Below are 16,308 nucleotides of genomic sequence, written 5' to 3'. Positions count from 1 at the left end.
CGTTGCAGTTGGTGGCTTAACTTGTTGCACTACAATGCAGGCTGGCCTGGGTCTTCCCACTTCTGCCTAGTCCAGCCTAGCCTATTGCAGCCATTTGGGAAGATTCTGTCTCTCCCTGTTTCATTCAAATAAATATTTTTAAAAAGCAATTAGCCCAGTGAAAATAAACTCAATAGAATGGGACTGTAATTATTTTCAATCACACGCACTGATTAATGGGGAGAACTCTGTCCCTATGCTGCATGACTTAAGAAATCCTGTGTGCTGGAGTCCTGTGATCTAACACACGCTGAGGCTGTTAGCTGACCTTCTGTTGCCCAGGGCATTGGTGTTGGGCAGCTTCTTCCTGTTTCTAATGCTGGGGGCTCAGAAACCAGAGAATCCCAGCTGACAGCATGGTTCTAAAATGGGGGCTACATCAAGGCATCTCCTGGGTCTCAAAAAGTCTCCTTCTGGAACCTAACTTTAAAATCAACACATACAGGCAGCCTATAACCAGGCAGACACAACAGCTCACGAGCCAGAAAGACCAGATTGCATTAACATGGGTGAGGAGACGCCTTCGTGAGGAGTCTGATCGGCAACACAGGAGAAGCCAGCGCCCAGCCCCGTCCAGAGAACCATAAGGGATGAACTTCCAAGCATGAGACCCCACCACTAGACCTTCTTCCATTGAAATGGGTACAGGCAGTTGTAATCTCATATGGAGATCACTCGTGTTGTGCACTGTCATTCATTCATTCATTCGTCAGGCAAGCACTATTCTAGTTGGACCCCTCCCACTTCCTTTATTCTTCATTCTCTCCAAACCACCTGCTGGTTGTGGCTGGCTTCCAGGGAGGCTCTGCCTCCCCTCCAGGGGAGGGTGCCCTGGTCATGCTGACATCCTAGGCAAGGGACTAGTTCCCACAGGGAGCTAATCAATGGACGTGATGATGTCGCATGACAGCCTCATGAGTTTGGTTGAGGCATGTCTGGCCACGAGAGATGAGTTCACTGTCGTGTGGTGACATAAAAAGTTCCCTAAGCCTGAAAGCCTGGAAGGAGACAATGCACAGGTAAGTTCACCTGGGTGATGGTCTCCCCTTGGCATTTCTCTTGGTGCCAAGTTTTGGACTGAGTTCTGACACCGAGTAGTGACATGGGCAGTGTAGCACAATGATGCAAAGCAGGATCTGGGGCAAGAAATAACTGGGACTGAGACTCATTTTCTCGAAGCCAATTAACCTCTGTGTGCCTTCTTCCTCGGCCACAAAACTGAATAATACTTAAGAGTTTTGTTTTGACTTAGTGTTTAAACACAAGCACCATACTGGAAGGCGGTTCAATTAAAAAATAATGCCAATAACCTGGCAGCCAGCACTGTGGTGCAGTGGGTTAAGCCACTGCTTGCAATCATCCCATATGCTTGCAGGCATCCCATATGAATCTCAGCTGCTCCACTTACTATCCAGTTCCCTGCTAACGAGCCTGAGACAACAGCAGAAGATGGCCTGGCTCCAGATCTTAGACCTTTGCCTCCCACGTGGGAGACCTGGATGGAGTTCCAAGCTCTTGGTTTCAGCCTGGCCCAGCCCCAGCCATTGGGGCCATTTCGGCAGTGAACCAGTAGATAGAAGATCTCTTTCTCTGTCTCTCCTTCCCTGTCAATCTTACCTTTCAAATAAAATAAGCCTTTTAAAAAATCTGCCCCTCCAAGCCCCCATCTGCACCCTCCAATCCTGGCTTACAGATCCGCCTACCCTTAACAGTTAAGGGCAACGTTCCTCACCAGGAATGTGTCCATGTCCACGGAATCCTCCCGGAAGTGATCCAGGCCCAGAGCTCCTCTGTGCTGTGCTGCCGTCTCTCAGATCTGAAAACTGCCTTCTTAGCAAAGGGTCTCGTAGCAAAGGTGGCTACAGCTTTAAGGGAGCCACTGTCGTCCTCAACCCTATGGGATAATTCTATTCACTTCAAAACATCTGCCACCACATCCCCCCAACTCCTCAGCCAACCCAAAGACGCCGCGTTCCTCGAGGCCCCGCCATCGGAGACCAGTTTGTGAGTCTCAACATTATGCCAGGTCTTGGTGTTCTCTCATCTCTGAGATAGACAACCCTCTAAAACAGACACGGCGAATGTACTCGGGGACTGCATCAGCCATCTTTATTGCACTCAGAAGAACAACGTGAGACACGCAGAGAGTGGGTTTTGGAAGAGGTGTTTTCCTGACCCAGTTAGATTTTTATTCAGTGAAAAAAGTTGACATTGAGACAAAAATTATCTTGAAATTGTGCAACAATGTAGTAAAATCTTCAGCAGAAATCAGTGACTCCGAAACTTATCAAGGCAATTGAAATTATAAATACCTAATTTCACTTTGGAGAGAAATGCGTATTCAGTGTTTCACTTTAAATAAGAGCAGATTCGGCCTTTATTTTGCTGCAGATACTTTTGAGTTTTGCCTAGAAGTTTCTAATAATTCCTAGCAAGAGTCTTTACATGACAAGCGACATGGAAGATGTGAGGATGATGTTCCACTTCGGCTTTCGTGCTTATTTCATTTGCACGACTACACGTGAAACTAACAGCATTCTTGGGTTATTACTTGGCTCTGTTGATGTACTCCATAATATGGCTGCTCAGAATCAGTGGGCAGAACCTTCCCACAACCCACCCTCCCTCGGCCCATGTTCAGCAGCGGCACTCTTTCTGAAAACGTCTGTGCACGCAACATTACATACCTCTTGCTATCTGTTCCATATCTCAGGCTTGCATAGAAAGTAGTCTATATAAACTTAATGCACTGGCTTTTATTACACAAAAAATTGTACCTGAAAAGCAGCACACACTCCAAGTAGGAAACCTAACATTAACAGGAATGTCAAGATAGAACTCCAACACAAATCCCAACGACAAATTCTGCAGAGTTTGAGAGTCGACTCCTAAAATCAGCCTGGGGTTTCCTATTCAGTCTGGCTCTATCTCTGGGTCTTCTTTGAGGGTCACCTCCCTCCCCGCCCCCCAATTCTCTGCTAAAGGAAGCGGGGTCTCAGGAATTCACCATGAGCCCCGTGGTGGGAAAGAGCTCAAGCAAACCTGCCTTAAGGAAGTCCTGGAAGCGGAATCTTGCTCAGTGAGGTGAGTGCAGGGTGGGCATTGGGAAGTGGATGCTCACCCAGAACGGGTTCAACATACCACCCCCGGTGGCCACCGCTCTGAGCAGCACTGTGTCCCCAGAGTTCATCCTGTGGACCACCCAGGATGAGCAGGAGAGAACGTGCAGCTGTGTCCCCATTCAGCCTGCCCAAATACCCCCGGGACATGAGCAGCGATGGAACCCCAGGGATGACTTTTCAAAAGGCTGACGTTTCCGTCACCCAGCAGCACAGTGAATCCACCCGGCTGGCCAGGGCAGCCAGCAACTGGTGCAGCCCCTCTTCTGTCCAGGTCTGCACAGACACGGCCTCTCCCTGGGGTTCTCTGTAGAACTGTCATTCTATCCACCTGCACTTGTGACTCAGAAAGCCCAAGGGGCATTCCGTACTGAAAGCAGCCGTTAGCAGCTTTATCTACAGAGAATTCACAGCCGCCCCAGGCTGGCCACGTGAAGGACGGTCTTTGGGAGACAGAGAAGACTTCTCCCTGTACGGTGCGAACTGCTGAGGTGACACTGTCAACACGGTGCAAAAACCGCTTGTTCATGAGCAACCAGGGGCTCCAAAGGGTCACAGGGAAGACAGTCATCTGGTCACCTTCCGAGGCTGCACACAGAATTTCTTTTCACTTTCGACTCTCACCACAACTTCTGGACTCTGGCAGATGGCAAATACACATCAAAACCCCACAAAGCTACGCAGAGGGAAGGAGAAGTGTGTGCTTCAAGAGTTCATAAAAATATACAATTTACACATAGCTGCATCTATCTAGCTTAGTCTTCGGAACTTAGCTCTTCTGTTTATATAAAATACTCTAGCCCTAAAAGGCTGCTTGTTTTCAAACAGCACAGTGACATTTCCCAGGGAGAGGGGTGGTGGCCGGTCTGTACAGTACTGTGCAGAAAGTGGGAGGCACTGTAACCAGGAAGGAGGCTCAAATAGCTTCAGTTGCCAACTGGAGACAAGTGCTCTGGAAAAGGCTTGCCTATGGAACAATTGAAAATAACGTCTCGGTGCCTTTTATATCAGCGTTCACAAATGCCACCCGAAAGCTGGCAGAAACAGAAAAGAAGAAAATACACTTTTTTTTTTCATGGTTCGATTTGCCTCCCACCAGACTGCAAATCTTTCAGCTGCTTCAGAGCTTATTAAAGCGGAGGTGGTGGGGCTTGGTGTTTGGAACAAAACTCCAAGGCAAGACAAGATAAAGCCAAAGAGATTCCAGTCTTCAAGAAAATTAAGAAGAGCGTGCTAGGGAAGAAGAGAAAAATATGCTGGAAGAAGGCTCATCGTGACCGTCATTTGTTAAAATGAACTAGAGCCCTATCCACACAGCATCCTAAATAGCTACAGTTTAAAATACTCCTCATCTAATACATATACATAAATAAAAGTTTCAAAAGCTAAACAGAAATTTAATTGGCTCTTTCTTGGTTTCCCAAACAATCACTAAGCAGAATGAAACTCTATTATTACCCAAGCATGATACTTCTGGTTAGGAGAGACCCAACGCTTGTGAGAAGGGATGCGTTGTATCTCAACGGGGATGGGGTTTACAGAGCTTGCATACCAAGGGCGCACGCTCTCAGGAGTGCCTCTGGAAGATGCCCTGGGCGCACTGCTGCTCAGCTGGGGGAATTCCACAGTGATGCTCCTACAGTACACGTCACAGCAATGCTAGACACTGGTGCCTGCAACACCAAACCTGCAGGTGGGCATCAGTCCAGTGGCTTCTACGTAACTCTCAAGTGGCCATGATTTGATACAGGGGTGGCATGTTAATAGCAGAAGGGGGGGGGGAACCCCACACACACACACACACACACAGCTTGTTTTACAGAGCGAAATAACTGAACACATTCAGGGTTGCTGCCATTGTTCACCGGCCTGGGCAGGCAGATGGCGAGGTCTCTGGGAGTGTCAGACAGCACTTTCTCTTCACATAGGGAGGGTCACAGGCAAGGGGGTGGAAGTGGGGAGAGACAGAGGAGAGAAGGCACTGACCCAATTCAAAATGACCGTGGATGTTAGTATGGATTTGTAAGGACAATTAAGTGGCCACCTCAACTCAAATATAAAATTTTGTATTTGGGATTCTTCGTTGGCAAGTAAAAGAAAAAAAAAAAAAGTTGAAAATGGAAAAACTACGCGCTACATTTGCCAGTGTATCTAAATCATGGCACAGATCTAGAGCTCCCTCTCACAACCAGAATACGTCTTGGCAATGCCAATGACACCAGCACACTACAGAGCAGTGTTATCATGTTGCAGCTTTCAAAGCCACATCTTGTACAGAGGCAGACACAGTGAACGTCCATGAGTAAGAGAAGACTGTTGGCTCGCAGGGCTTCCCGCGCCACAGCTCTGAGACTCAGCAGTGGCCCAGGGCGCGCGCCTGCCCAAACCATCACGTGACAGCAAACGAATGAGAGCGGACCACTTCCGGAATGCCAGCAACGCCCGCTCTGTTCCCCAGCCGCGGCTTCGGAGTGAGGGGCTCCCACACCCAGTGCCAGATGACCACTAAAGCCTGGCCGTGTCCAGGGTCCCAATAAATTAACAAAATGACATAAACGGACTTTCCCCCTTCGTACGCCCAACACCTTCACAGAAACTAAACCCAAACAAAATGTCCATGTTGAGCATACTTCCAAGGGGAAGGGCTCCCACCCTTCCCTCTCTTGTAGTTTTTATTAAATACATTTCTGTGTCTTAGAAAAATAAAAGGACGGCCAATTTATCAAATCAAAACTATCTCACAGACTTAAAAGCATGCCCAGCAAGCACAGCCCTGTAAGACTACATTAATGTCAAATCAAAGCAATTTGGTGACTAAAATCAGCCTGGCTTGACGTTCACAGTTGATTATTACGACTTTTATTCATTCCTTTCTTTCCTGTGTTTTTTTTTTTTTTTTTTTGCTTTTGTTTTTGGCCCATATAAAAATAACATATTGCAACTCAAAGTGCATCTTTTAAAATAAACCATCAACTATCTTTATCAAATAAAATATTTACACCATTTGGTTTCTAGTGAGGAAAGCTCTTTCAGGCTATCACCATGGGGACGTCGTCCGAAAATCCAGTGATCATAGGAGCATCTTCATCATCCTCCCCTGGAGACAAAACAGCCAGGCTTGGTGAGTTCCAGTGCCCACATCCCGCCGCCCTGCCCACGCCCCAGTCCTTCACAGCCCCCGGGCTAGGGACGTCAGCACCACAGCCAGGCAGGCAGAGCAGGGAAGCAGCCCAGGCTCCCTCTGCCCCCTGGGTCAACCTCCCCGTACATGGGCGATCAGGCTTATTTTAATGGTGGTTTGCATTTAGTCAAATACAGAGAGTAAAGTTTTCCAGGAGAAATCTCCTCACCTGCCTACCCAAAGGCTAAATGGGTAGTTTGGGCTCCCCGGCTGGAGTCCCTCACACCCCACCTCCCACCTCAGCCCAGTGAACTGCATAGTGTGTATTCTCATCTGAACCCAAACTGCTCGAAGGGACAGGCTCTGTGGGGCTTAGGTGGTGTAAGGACAATTCCCCACACTACAGACTGTCCCTCCTGCAAAGCCCTGTGCAACCAAGTGCTGATCTGCACTCGGGGATCACTGCGTGGCACCAGCAGGGCTGCGCTCCTTTTGTCCCTGAGAGCAGAAGCAAAGGAGCCATCCCATTCCCGCAAGGTGCTAGCTGATGAAGCAAGAAAAGGGAACAGCACTAGCAGATATCGACCAGTGAACGGGAATACATAAATGTGGTTTGTAACAGAAAAACAAGGACCACAGAAAACATCAATATGCAAGCTCCCATCTAGCAGCCTGAGTTTGGGGAGGTCATTTAACATGCCCACTGCATTAAGTTAATTAATTTAGCTGTGCTAGTGTTAGCATTATGTATTAGCAGTAACACTGGCTGTGTCGGTGTTAAGGAATTTCAGTGTGTGAAGATTTGTAAAGGGGATAAAATGATCCCCTTCAGGACTGGCGCTGTGGCTCACTTGGTTAATCCTCCACCTCGCGGCACCAGCATCCCAAATGGGCGCCGGGGTCTAGTCCCAGTTGCTCCTCTTCCAGTCCAGCTCTCTGTTGTGGCCTGGGAAGGCAGTGGAGGATGGCCCTAGTGCTTGGGCCCCTGCACCCACATGGAAGACCAGGAAGAGGCACCTGGCTTCTGGTTTCGGATTGGCGCAGCACCAGCCGGAGCAGCCATTTGGGGAGTAACCAACGGAAGGAAGACCTTTCTCTCTGTCCTCTCTCTCACTCTCTATAACTCTACTCATCAAATAAATAAATAAAAGGATCTCCTTCCTTTCCCCCATGCTATGTGTTACTGAGACATAAGTCAAGAATGGCTGGTGAGGTGGTGCGAGCAACTGGAAAGAGACACAAACAGGATAGAAGGGCATCTTTTGCTAGAAGTCAATTGGGAAAGCACTACGTTTATTTTATTTATTTTTTAAATATTTATTGTTTGAAAGGCAAAGTTACAGGGAAAGTAAGGCGGTCTCACTGGGCCAGACCAAACCCAGGAGCCTGGAACTCCATCTGGGTTTCCCACATGGGCGGCAGGGACCCAAGCACTTGGGACCTCTGCTGCTTTCTCAGGCTCATTAGAGGGGAGCTGGATCAGACGCAGAGCAGCCAGGACTGCAACTGCCCCTCCTATGGGATGCTGGCATCGCAGGCAGTGACTTAACCTACTGTGCCCCAATGCCAGCTCCAGGAAGGCACTGCAGTTCCTCTTGACTACATTTTCCAGAGATGTCAGAGTTCAGGAGTGCAAAGGATGAGTCAGGGGTTTGACAATCTGGGGAGCTTTGACACTGCGGCATCTCCAAAGCCCAAGGCCTTTCTATCTTTCCTATGCCAGGCAAGCTCCTTATCCCTGTTTCAGCCCAGTACTGCACAGCTGAAGCCAAGATGATATTTTAATTTCGGAACATCTTAAAAAGCTAAGGGCTCCAAGCACTTCAGCCCAAGGCCGTGCAATGAACACTGAATGAATGACTGCTCTGGTGCCCAGGATGAGCTGCTGTTCTGAATCAGGTCACTGGCTTTGGGAGACCTGCCCTGGGAAGAAGTGGTGACTCACCTAAGTCATCCCCAGAGGAGAAGATGGCGGAGCCGAGTCTGGAGCTGTAGTGGCTGTTGGCGAAGGCGGTGAAGCTGCTCTGCAGCCTCCGGTGCTTCGTGTACAGGATGGCAAACCCGACCCCCAGGCTCAGCAATATCAGAAACAGGATGGGCACCACCACGGCGGCGACATCAGTAGACCTGGCAGCCTGCATCGCCGACGCATCGCCACCTGCAGACACGAGACTCCCGTCAGTGAGCCTCCTATCTGAGGGCAGGAGAGTGCACCAGGCAAGTCCTTAAGGCCCCACCCTCTCACCCCAGAAGCTACTTCACAGGAGCTACCCCGACCTCCTCTCTGGTGCGACACGTTCCTACATGTGTGTGATGCTGGAATGTTTCCCGACTACTTGCTATGTGCTGAAAGACCATGGGCCTCGTGCATGCAAATACGGTAATTACATTAGCGCCCTAATCACTGCCTTGTTGGTTATTTAGATCATCTCTTGGAAGGCAGACCTTTGCTGGGGTATCAACATTGATTTCATTAGCATTATTACTTAAGACCACTTGCTTGCCTTACATAAGAGGATGTGAAATCAGACCACTAATTAACGAGATTGCAATTATTTCCCCCTACTTGGCACCAAAGTCACTCTGAACTACAATTACCTGAAGCTCCATTAAGTGATACAAACGAGATTCCTTTACAATACCGACTTAACAGCTCATGAAGTTTTATGAGGTTTTTTCACTTAGTGAAAAGAAAAAAAAGAGAAACAACCATCCCATATACATTTAGCATCTTTTAAAGCTTTTTGCAAAGCCATTTAGGTGTTTATAACCTAACAACGATGCCCCCTGCCCATCGTTACAAACGGATGCTGGCTTTGTGATGACAGATCTGGACCACTGGGGCTCTCGGCCCCATTTCCTGCCCTGTTGGGACCTCAGGAACAACTTTTTATGTTAAAAATCCTGAGGAAAGATAGAAGTTGAGGCAGAAAAATGGAACTCAGGCATCAGTTTGCAGCAAAGGAAGCATTCAGGGTAGGGGAGATGGTACAGGCACGGTCTGGGCCTCATGCAGATGGCTCAGGCTACCTGGGGATTCACCCTGCCAGGGCCCTCATAAAGACAGGCGGGAGAGCGGCCATTTTTTGTAAGCCTAATCTAGCAGTTCAATATTCATGTCTGTATTTAAATTTCTTCCATTACTTCCTTGCCAGAAAAAAAAACAAAAACAAAAAACCAAACTCCAGCAAGACCTTATTTAATGCGTCCCAGCCTACCCCTGCCGTGCAGTGGTAAATGAACGGAATGCTCACGGCTGGAACTCAAAGGAGATGATAGGAAGGAAAGAGCCCGCTCCCAACAGCACGGGCTTCATAAAGGCAGCTGGTAGGGGTCCTCACAACGCTCCTTCTCAAGGCATTTCTCAGAGGCTGTTAACCGGGTATGCTTAAAAATGGTGCTCCACTTAGGAAACATGACGTTAGCCAGGTTTGCTGTTTGTTTTTTCTAGGACCTTCTCAGGACGTCTACCACACCACGACACTCCCAAGGGCGCTGGAAGGTAGTGTCTCCCTCTTCTACAGGGACGCCAAGCCCAAGTATTCCACAAGCTCACACCCTGGGAAGCAGTGTGTGATGGAACATTTAACCGCACAAGATTCTGGCAGGAGCACTGGTTCGTTTTTGGCTGGGAGGAAACAGGAGTGAACGACTGTTGAAATCCTGCAAAAGCAGACTTTCTGTGTGAATGGAAGCGGCCCCTTCCCCACCTCTGGTGTGTCCACGTGGACATCCATGAGTGCCCACAAGACATGGATCTCAGATTCAGCTAAGGCTGACAGCTAAGAGGAACGGGAGGGCCGTAGAGGCGCTCACTCCATAATGGGGCGATGATCTGCCACGTGGAGAATCGCGGGGTGCAGAGGGTGGGGGAGGCTCTGAGGAGTCCTATCACGTGAACAGTAAGCCCCCGTCAGCCTCCTGCTTCCCAAGGATAGAACCCCCTTTCTAACCACAGCCTTTCTTGCACCTTACATTCGGAATGCACTCACCTCATAATCCCAGCTCCTTGCACCGTGCCCGGCTCAGGGAATGTTCATTCAGTACATGAGTGCATTGACACATACACAATTACCTACTGAGCTGAAGGAATATTCCAGAAGCGCTTTGGAAAGAGCCACGTTCGTCAAACCATACTGCCCTGCTGCCCCCTTCCCCAGACCTGAAGACAGAGACCGCAGCAGCAGCGACGTACCAGACCCCAGCTCATCGTACAGTAGCACGGCAGGCTCCCCGCAGATCTGGCTGCCCAAAAGGCATCGTGCCTGGACCGTGAACGTGTAATTATGACCCATCTTCAGGTTGGAAATTTTAAAGAAGTTGTCAGTAGTATTCCCAAGGTATGCAGTGATATTCATGGCGCTATCAAACATGTGTATCTCGTAGCCCTGAAAAGATACACACACAGGAGCTTGCTCAGAAAGTTGAATGAGGAACCTGACAGCTTCTATTATGGGTTCTAACTTACGTGCACTCCTTACTGCGGGCTTTTATAGACACTAAAGCGCTGTGGCCCTCTTACAACTTCTTTTAACATTACCATTGAGATGCTGGACTCAGGGAATAGAAATTTTCCCATCTCGATGCTTCAAAAACTGCCATGCTCACCACCAGCTGCCAAGTGGCAGTATGGAATATGGCCCGAAGGGGAGCCACCTTAACAAATGCATGGGGAAGGCCTGCTCTGTGTCCACTTACCTCAGACAGTACGAATGCCACCAAGGATTTGCACCACTCAGTGACGGCTGGACTGACTCCAGACCCTGGCTGCAGGGGACTCCAGCAATGGCTAAGAAAACGGAGCTCGTGATTGGACACGAGGGGACCTTTCTCCTAGGAACAGTGTGCAGGGGCACCACTATCAGCACACTTCCGGTCTCCTTGCTCCAACCTTTCCTAAGCTGATCTTAGCCCCCAGCCAACCTGGATTTGACACAAAAAGCATGTCAGCAGGCTCAGGCTCCTTGGCACTGGAAGAAATAATCTTCCTCGACTGTCACAGACAGTCCTGGACGCCTGTGCTGGGGGTCACCCTGGGGAAAGTCGACCTCACCCAGGATGCTGGCCCAGATTAGGACTTTCCGCACATTTCCAGGTTGTCCAGTGTCAAAGCTACCAACAGCCACTGCTGTTCCTCCCACCTCCAGACAACTCCATCCTTATCTCTCCCTTCATATTGGGTTCCACTGCACAATCTCGGTCTCTTGATTCCCACTCCATTGACCTGCCAGCTCTCTGAATCTGAGTGCCAAGCCTGGAGGAAGGAAGAAGGACGCACAATGCACATTCCAGAGCCTCCCCCCATGACTGGAATGTCAGCCAGCAATCCCAGTCCGAAAGCTGGACTTAGGCCACCCAGGAAGGGTACCCTAATGACAACCAGCGACCAAACCGGGCTTCTCAACACCAGTCTGGAATCCCAGCCTGGTGTTCTTTTTACTACCTAGGAATGGTTATTTTATACCTAGTATATATTCGGCATAGAGCATTTCTAAAATACACCAGGCTATAAAGAAAATGACTTAGGGGCTGGCCCTGAGGAGTAGTCAGCTAGGAATCTCACTATGGTATCAGCACCCCATGTGGGCACTGATTTGTGTCCAGGCTGTTCCTCTTCTGATCCAGCTCTCTGCTGATGGCCTGGGAAAGCAGTGAAAGATTCCCCAGGTCCTTGGGCCCCTGTACCTATGCGGGAAACCCAGAAGAAGCTCCTGGCTTCAGATGGGCTCAGCTCTAGCCAATGTGGCCATTTGGGGAGTGAACCAGCAGATGGAAGCCCTTTCTCTCTGTCTCTCCCTCTCTCTGTAACTCTACCTCTCAAATAAACAAATAAAATCTAAAAAAAAGAAAATAATTTAAATTGTACAAGCATCAGATGTCCATAACTTATTTAACCAGTACTCTTCTACTGGACATTTGGGTTATTCCCACTCCCTTGCTCTCAAACAACCCACATACATTCTTTGGCGTGTGTTTTCCTGAGGGTAAAATCCTAGAACCGCTGGGTCAAAGGGTGAACGCATGCTCAGTGTTTTTGCACATAGCACCACAGAGCCTGACAGGAGGCTGAGCCAATTTCTGTTCCCGGCGTGCCCACTCCCCCAACCCTTGTGCACGCTACTACGACTCTTCCTAAGCCTTGGCAGGTGCAGCGTGAGAGCCCTGTCTTTGTTGTTCAGACTACTTGAGATTGAAGCTTTTTCCTTTTGCTTACTACTTCTGGAATTTGTTACTATGTTATCCACCCCTTTCCCAAAATTAGAGTATTTCTATTTTGGATTAATTTGAAAGCTTTTTTTAAAAAAAAAAAAAAAATTAAGGATCTTAACCATTTGTATGTCACAGTCATGAGAATTATGAGAATTCTCACAGGGAGTGGGAGTTTTCTGATTCTCATTGAGCATGGCTCCTTCCATCACACCATGTCTGTCTGGAACCCTCGGTCCTGTGCCCACAGGCCCTGCTCCTCCAGGTGGCCACGGGTGGTGCACCATGGCATTCCTGCTGAGCGAATGCTTGCTCAATAAAGCCACTTCCACTCAGGATTCTGTCCACCCGAGTGGCCAATCTCATCCCTAGTCTCGTTCTCCTTCCCCATCTCTGCTGTGACACTGCACTGGGCTGCCAAAAGCGAATCCCAACAAAGCAAAGGCGATCTTCATCAGCCTACAGAGTATCTCCGTGTGCTCTCCCGCCCCCTTCCAGTGTCCTGGAACGAGAACAGCGAGACTGTTGCCGGGGTGAGGCTGTAGCCCAGTGTCCCAGCACGGAAGCGCCAGCCAGGCCCTCGGAGGGCTTGGGAGAGGTGTGGCTCCGGGTTCTGTGCAGAGCTCCTGCTTCAGGACACACAGCGAGGGCTGCAGCCCCTCTCCCTCTCTGCAGCAGAAGACACGTTCAGGACTGAAAAGCGCTTGGTGCAGAGATTAGCTTTTTAATGGGCAGTATAAACATTTCACTCATCAGCGATCCCACAGAAAATAATTCTCAAGTTCACTTCCAGGCCCTAGTCTTCCTTGCCTGCTTTTTTTACACTATCTACGCCAGCATGCTGTTAACGGGCTCATCGCTAAAACAGCATCTCCATTAGATTTCCGAAGTCACTGAGAGTGAGGGGGACACTTACCCTGCTTTCGTTAAAATACTTTTCCTTTAGAGCCAGACTTTTCCAGAAGAGAAGGACGTGGTCATTTTCTGTTATGATTTTTAAGGCATCGGGTGCTGATAACGAAACTGAAAATTAAGGAGACAGGAGGCGGTTAGTGGACGCACAGCTGAACGTCAGTGTTCCTGTCTCTCGAGAAGTGAAAACGATGCTCGCCTTGAAGGAGAGGATGAAACCCTGCTCGGTCTAGTGTGTAGCACATGTGGGGACTCTCTAAGTGGTGCCTCTTTTGTTGTTCCTTCGGCCAGGGAATCTGGACAGTATCTAAGTTAAGAGCCCCTCGCCCCAAGGATGGACAGAAACAAGCAGGGTGTGGGGGCAGGGTGACGAGGAAGGGCCGGGATGGGATCAGGCACTGGAATGACAGCAGAGGATGGTCCACGCCCACTGCCCACACTGCCAGCTTGCATGAGGCTGAGCCCCCTCTACTGAAACTCCCAATGCGCTCTGCTGCTGTCCGAGTAACAGCTTACTGCTTGCTTTCTGCACGTGAGCTGACTTCCCAGTGTTATACCGCACAGCTATTTGGTCTCCTGCCATCTGTACAAGTCAGATCAAATGGCCACAACGCACCTCTGTGACTTCAATCCAGGTCCACGTAGTGCTTGGCCTTAAATACTGTTAATTTCCTAGCTCTTCTTCCCTAGTAATGTTAAAGCCAGCTTTGGGGAGACAGCATTCGGTCTAGTGTTAAGACACAAGTTAAGACACCTATGGAGTAACTGGATTGGATACCTGGCTCCCGTCTCCAGCTTCCTGTCATATATACCCTGAAGAGAGGCAATGGCTCAAGTAATTGGGTCCCGGCCACCCACACAGGAGATCTGCATTGTGTTCCTGGCTCCCGGCTTCAGCCCTAGCCCAGGTCTGCCTACTGTGGGCATTTGGGAAGTGAACCAGCAGAAAGGAGTTCTCTCTGCCTCTCCCATAGTAGGGGAGGGAAGGGCAAGACAGGGAGAAGAGAAAGAAGGCACCTGTTAGGGGACAGTGGAGTAAAGAAGACTGAGAGAATATGGAGAACAGCCACTCACCAGCCCAGTGTCCCCTGGCCACCACCCTGCAGAGCCCATACAGGAAGCCCTGCACTGCTCTGTCCCAGCCTGGCCAGTGCCCTCAGGCCCCGCACAGCCCTCGGTGCGAGGTCTAGCAGCCCTGCGGGCGTCTGGCCGCGCAAGCAGCGCATCGTGTCTCCTGCTCACCGGTGGTGATCTTCACACTGGCATCTTTGCTCATGTTCCCCAGCTGCACGATGACGTGGTATTTCCCTCCGGGCTCCAGCTTGCTCAGGGTGTACTCCACGGTGCTGTTGCGCGACTTGACTTTGTAGCTCCGGTCCGTCTTTCGTATCAGATCTTTAACTGCGATGGCGTAGAACTAGGACAAGGAAAAGCACACCGCTGTGGTCACCACAAGCTTGGCGTTTTCTAACTCTGAAGTTCAGTGGGGGACAATGTAAATACAACTGTCCCCTGGGTGCCAGGGCGACCGGCTCCAGGACCCCACTAGGACCCCACAAGCCGTGGAGCTCGGGGCCCACACGTAAAATGACAAGGGATTCCATATAACCTTGTACATCCTCCTGCACAGCCTAAATCACCCCTAGATCACTTACAGTTCCCAACACCATGCAAATCCTATGTAAACAAGGGTCTGTCTGCATTGTTTGGGCAATAGTGACCAAAAAACCCTATGTATGTTCACCACGGCTACAATTTTGTTTCGAATATTTTCTCTCTGGGGTTAGCTGGCTCTGCAGGTGCAGGGTCTGTGAATACGGGGCAGCCGACTGCATGTCAGTGGCCGTGACCCACGGTGGCAAAACTCCGAGCCCTAACTTGGGAAAACCTCTGGGTGGCTGGGGCCAGCCTTGTAACAGGTCTGCCCTCCCAGGACTGCACACAGAATTACCAGCTAGAGTAAATGAAAAAAACAAAAACAAAAACAAAAACAAAAAGCCTCTAGGGAAAGCCACATTCATCATGGCATGGGAAGGTAGGTGGGACGAGCATGAAGAGCCAAACTCAGAATTCACCTCCTCCATGTTCACCTGCCACCATCTGTGGGCGTGGTCAGTGGGGAGGCGATGAACAGAAGTGGCCAATGCTAGCCCCCAAGGGTAAAAAGCTCTACTCGCTCTCCCTTAGGCTGCTCCTCATGGGACCGCAGGGAAACATCAAGGGACGGTAACGTATTGAGGACAGCAGGTGGGATCCCAGCAAGCCAGCCACCCTGTGATGGAGGGGCGTGGAGAGGGAGCGCGGGAGGAAACGCTGCTTCCCACACGGATGCTCCTTCTCTTAGGGCAGGGCTCAGCAACCTCTTGGAAAGGGTCCAGGTGGCAACTATTTGAGGCTCTAAGGGCAGAGAGCTTCCCACATCACGACCCAGTCCTGCTGCTCGCAGCATGATGGCAGCCAGAGATTACACGCAAACCAACCAGTATGCCACGGCTCTAATAAAGCTTTATTTTAAAAAATAAGGGCAGGCGTTTGGTCTAGATGTTAAGGTGCCTGCCTCGTACATCAAAGTCCCTGGGTTCAATTCCTGCCTCCAGCTTCCTGCTAACGCAGACCCTGGGAGGCAGCAAGGATGGCTCCAGTGACTGGGCTCCTGCCACCTATGTGGGTCGGGTCCCTAGCTCCTGGCTTCGGCCTGGCCCAGTCCCAGCCACTGTAGGCTTCTGGGGAGGAGTGACCCAGTGGATGGGAACTGTCTGTGTCTCTGTCTCCCAAATAAATAAAAACTTGAATACTTTTTTTTAAACAGGCAATGGTTGGGATTTGGTGTACAGGTCTTTTGTCTGCTGACCTCAGTGTAGAGGGTCAGGGACTGTGAGCAGCAGGGAAGGGGACCACCCCCCACTCAGG

General features: G+C 49.9%; 1 protein-coding gene across 1 annotated transcript in view; it reads right to left on the bottom strand.

Annotated features, from left to right (window-relative positions):
- Positions 1-2,134: 2,134 nt before the first annotated feature.
- Positions 2,135-16,308, bottom strand: part of SORL1 (sortilin related receptor 1) — a 175,305-nt gene continuing 161,131 nt past the window's right edge. Inside the window, exons 44-48 of the mRNA XM_062197223.1 lie at positions 14,641-14,815; positions 13,403-13,509; positions 10,475-10,667; positions 8,225-8,437; positions 2,135-6,255 (exon numbers count right to left, since the gene is read on the bottom strand). Coding sequence (XP_062053207.1) covers positions 6,188-6,255; positions 8,225-8,437; positions 10,475-10,667; positions 13,403-13,509; positions 14,641-14,815 — 756 coding nt within the window. The 3' untranslated portion in view covers positions 2,135-6,187. The remainder of the gene's footprint in view (positions 6,256-8,224; positions 8,438-10,474; positions 10,668-13,402; positions 13,510-14,640; positions 14,816-16,308) is intronic.

Source organism: Lepus europaeus, chromosome 7, assembly GCF_033115175.1.
Source record: "Lepus europaeus isolate LE1 chromosome 7, mLepTim1.pri, whole genome shotgun sequence".
Taxonomy (NCBI): domain Eukaryota; kingdom Metazoa; phylum Chordata; class Mammalia; order Lagomorpha; family Leporidae; genus Lepus; species Lepus europaeus.
Note: the sequence above shows the minus strand (reverse complement) of the source record. Positions and strands in the feature narration are given on the sequence as shown.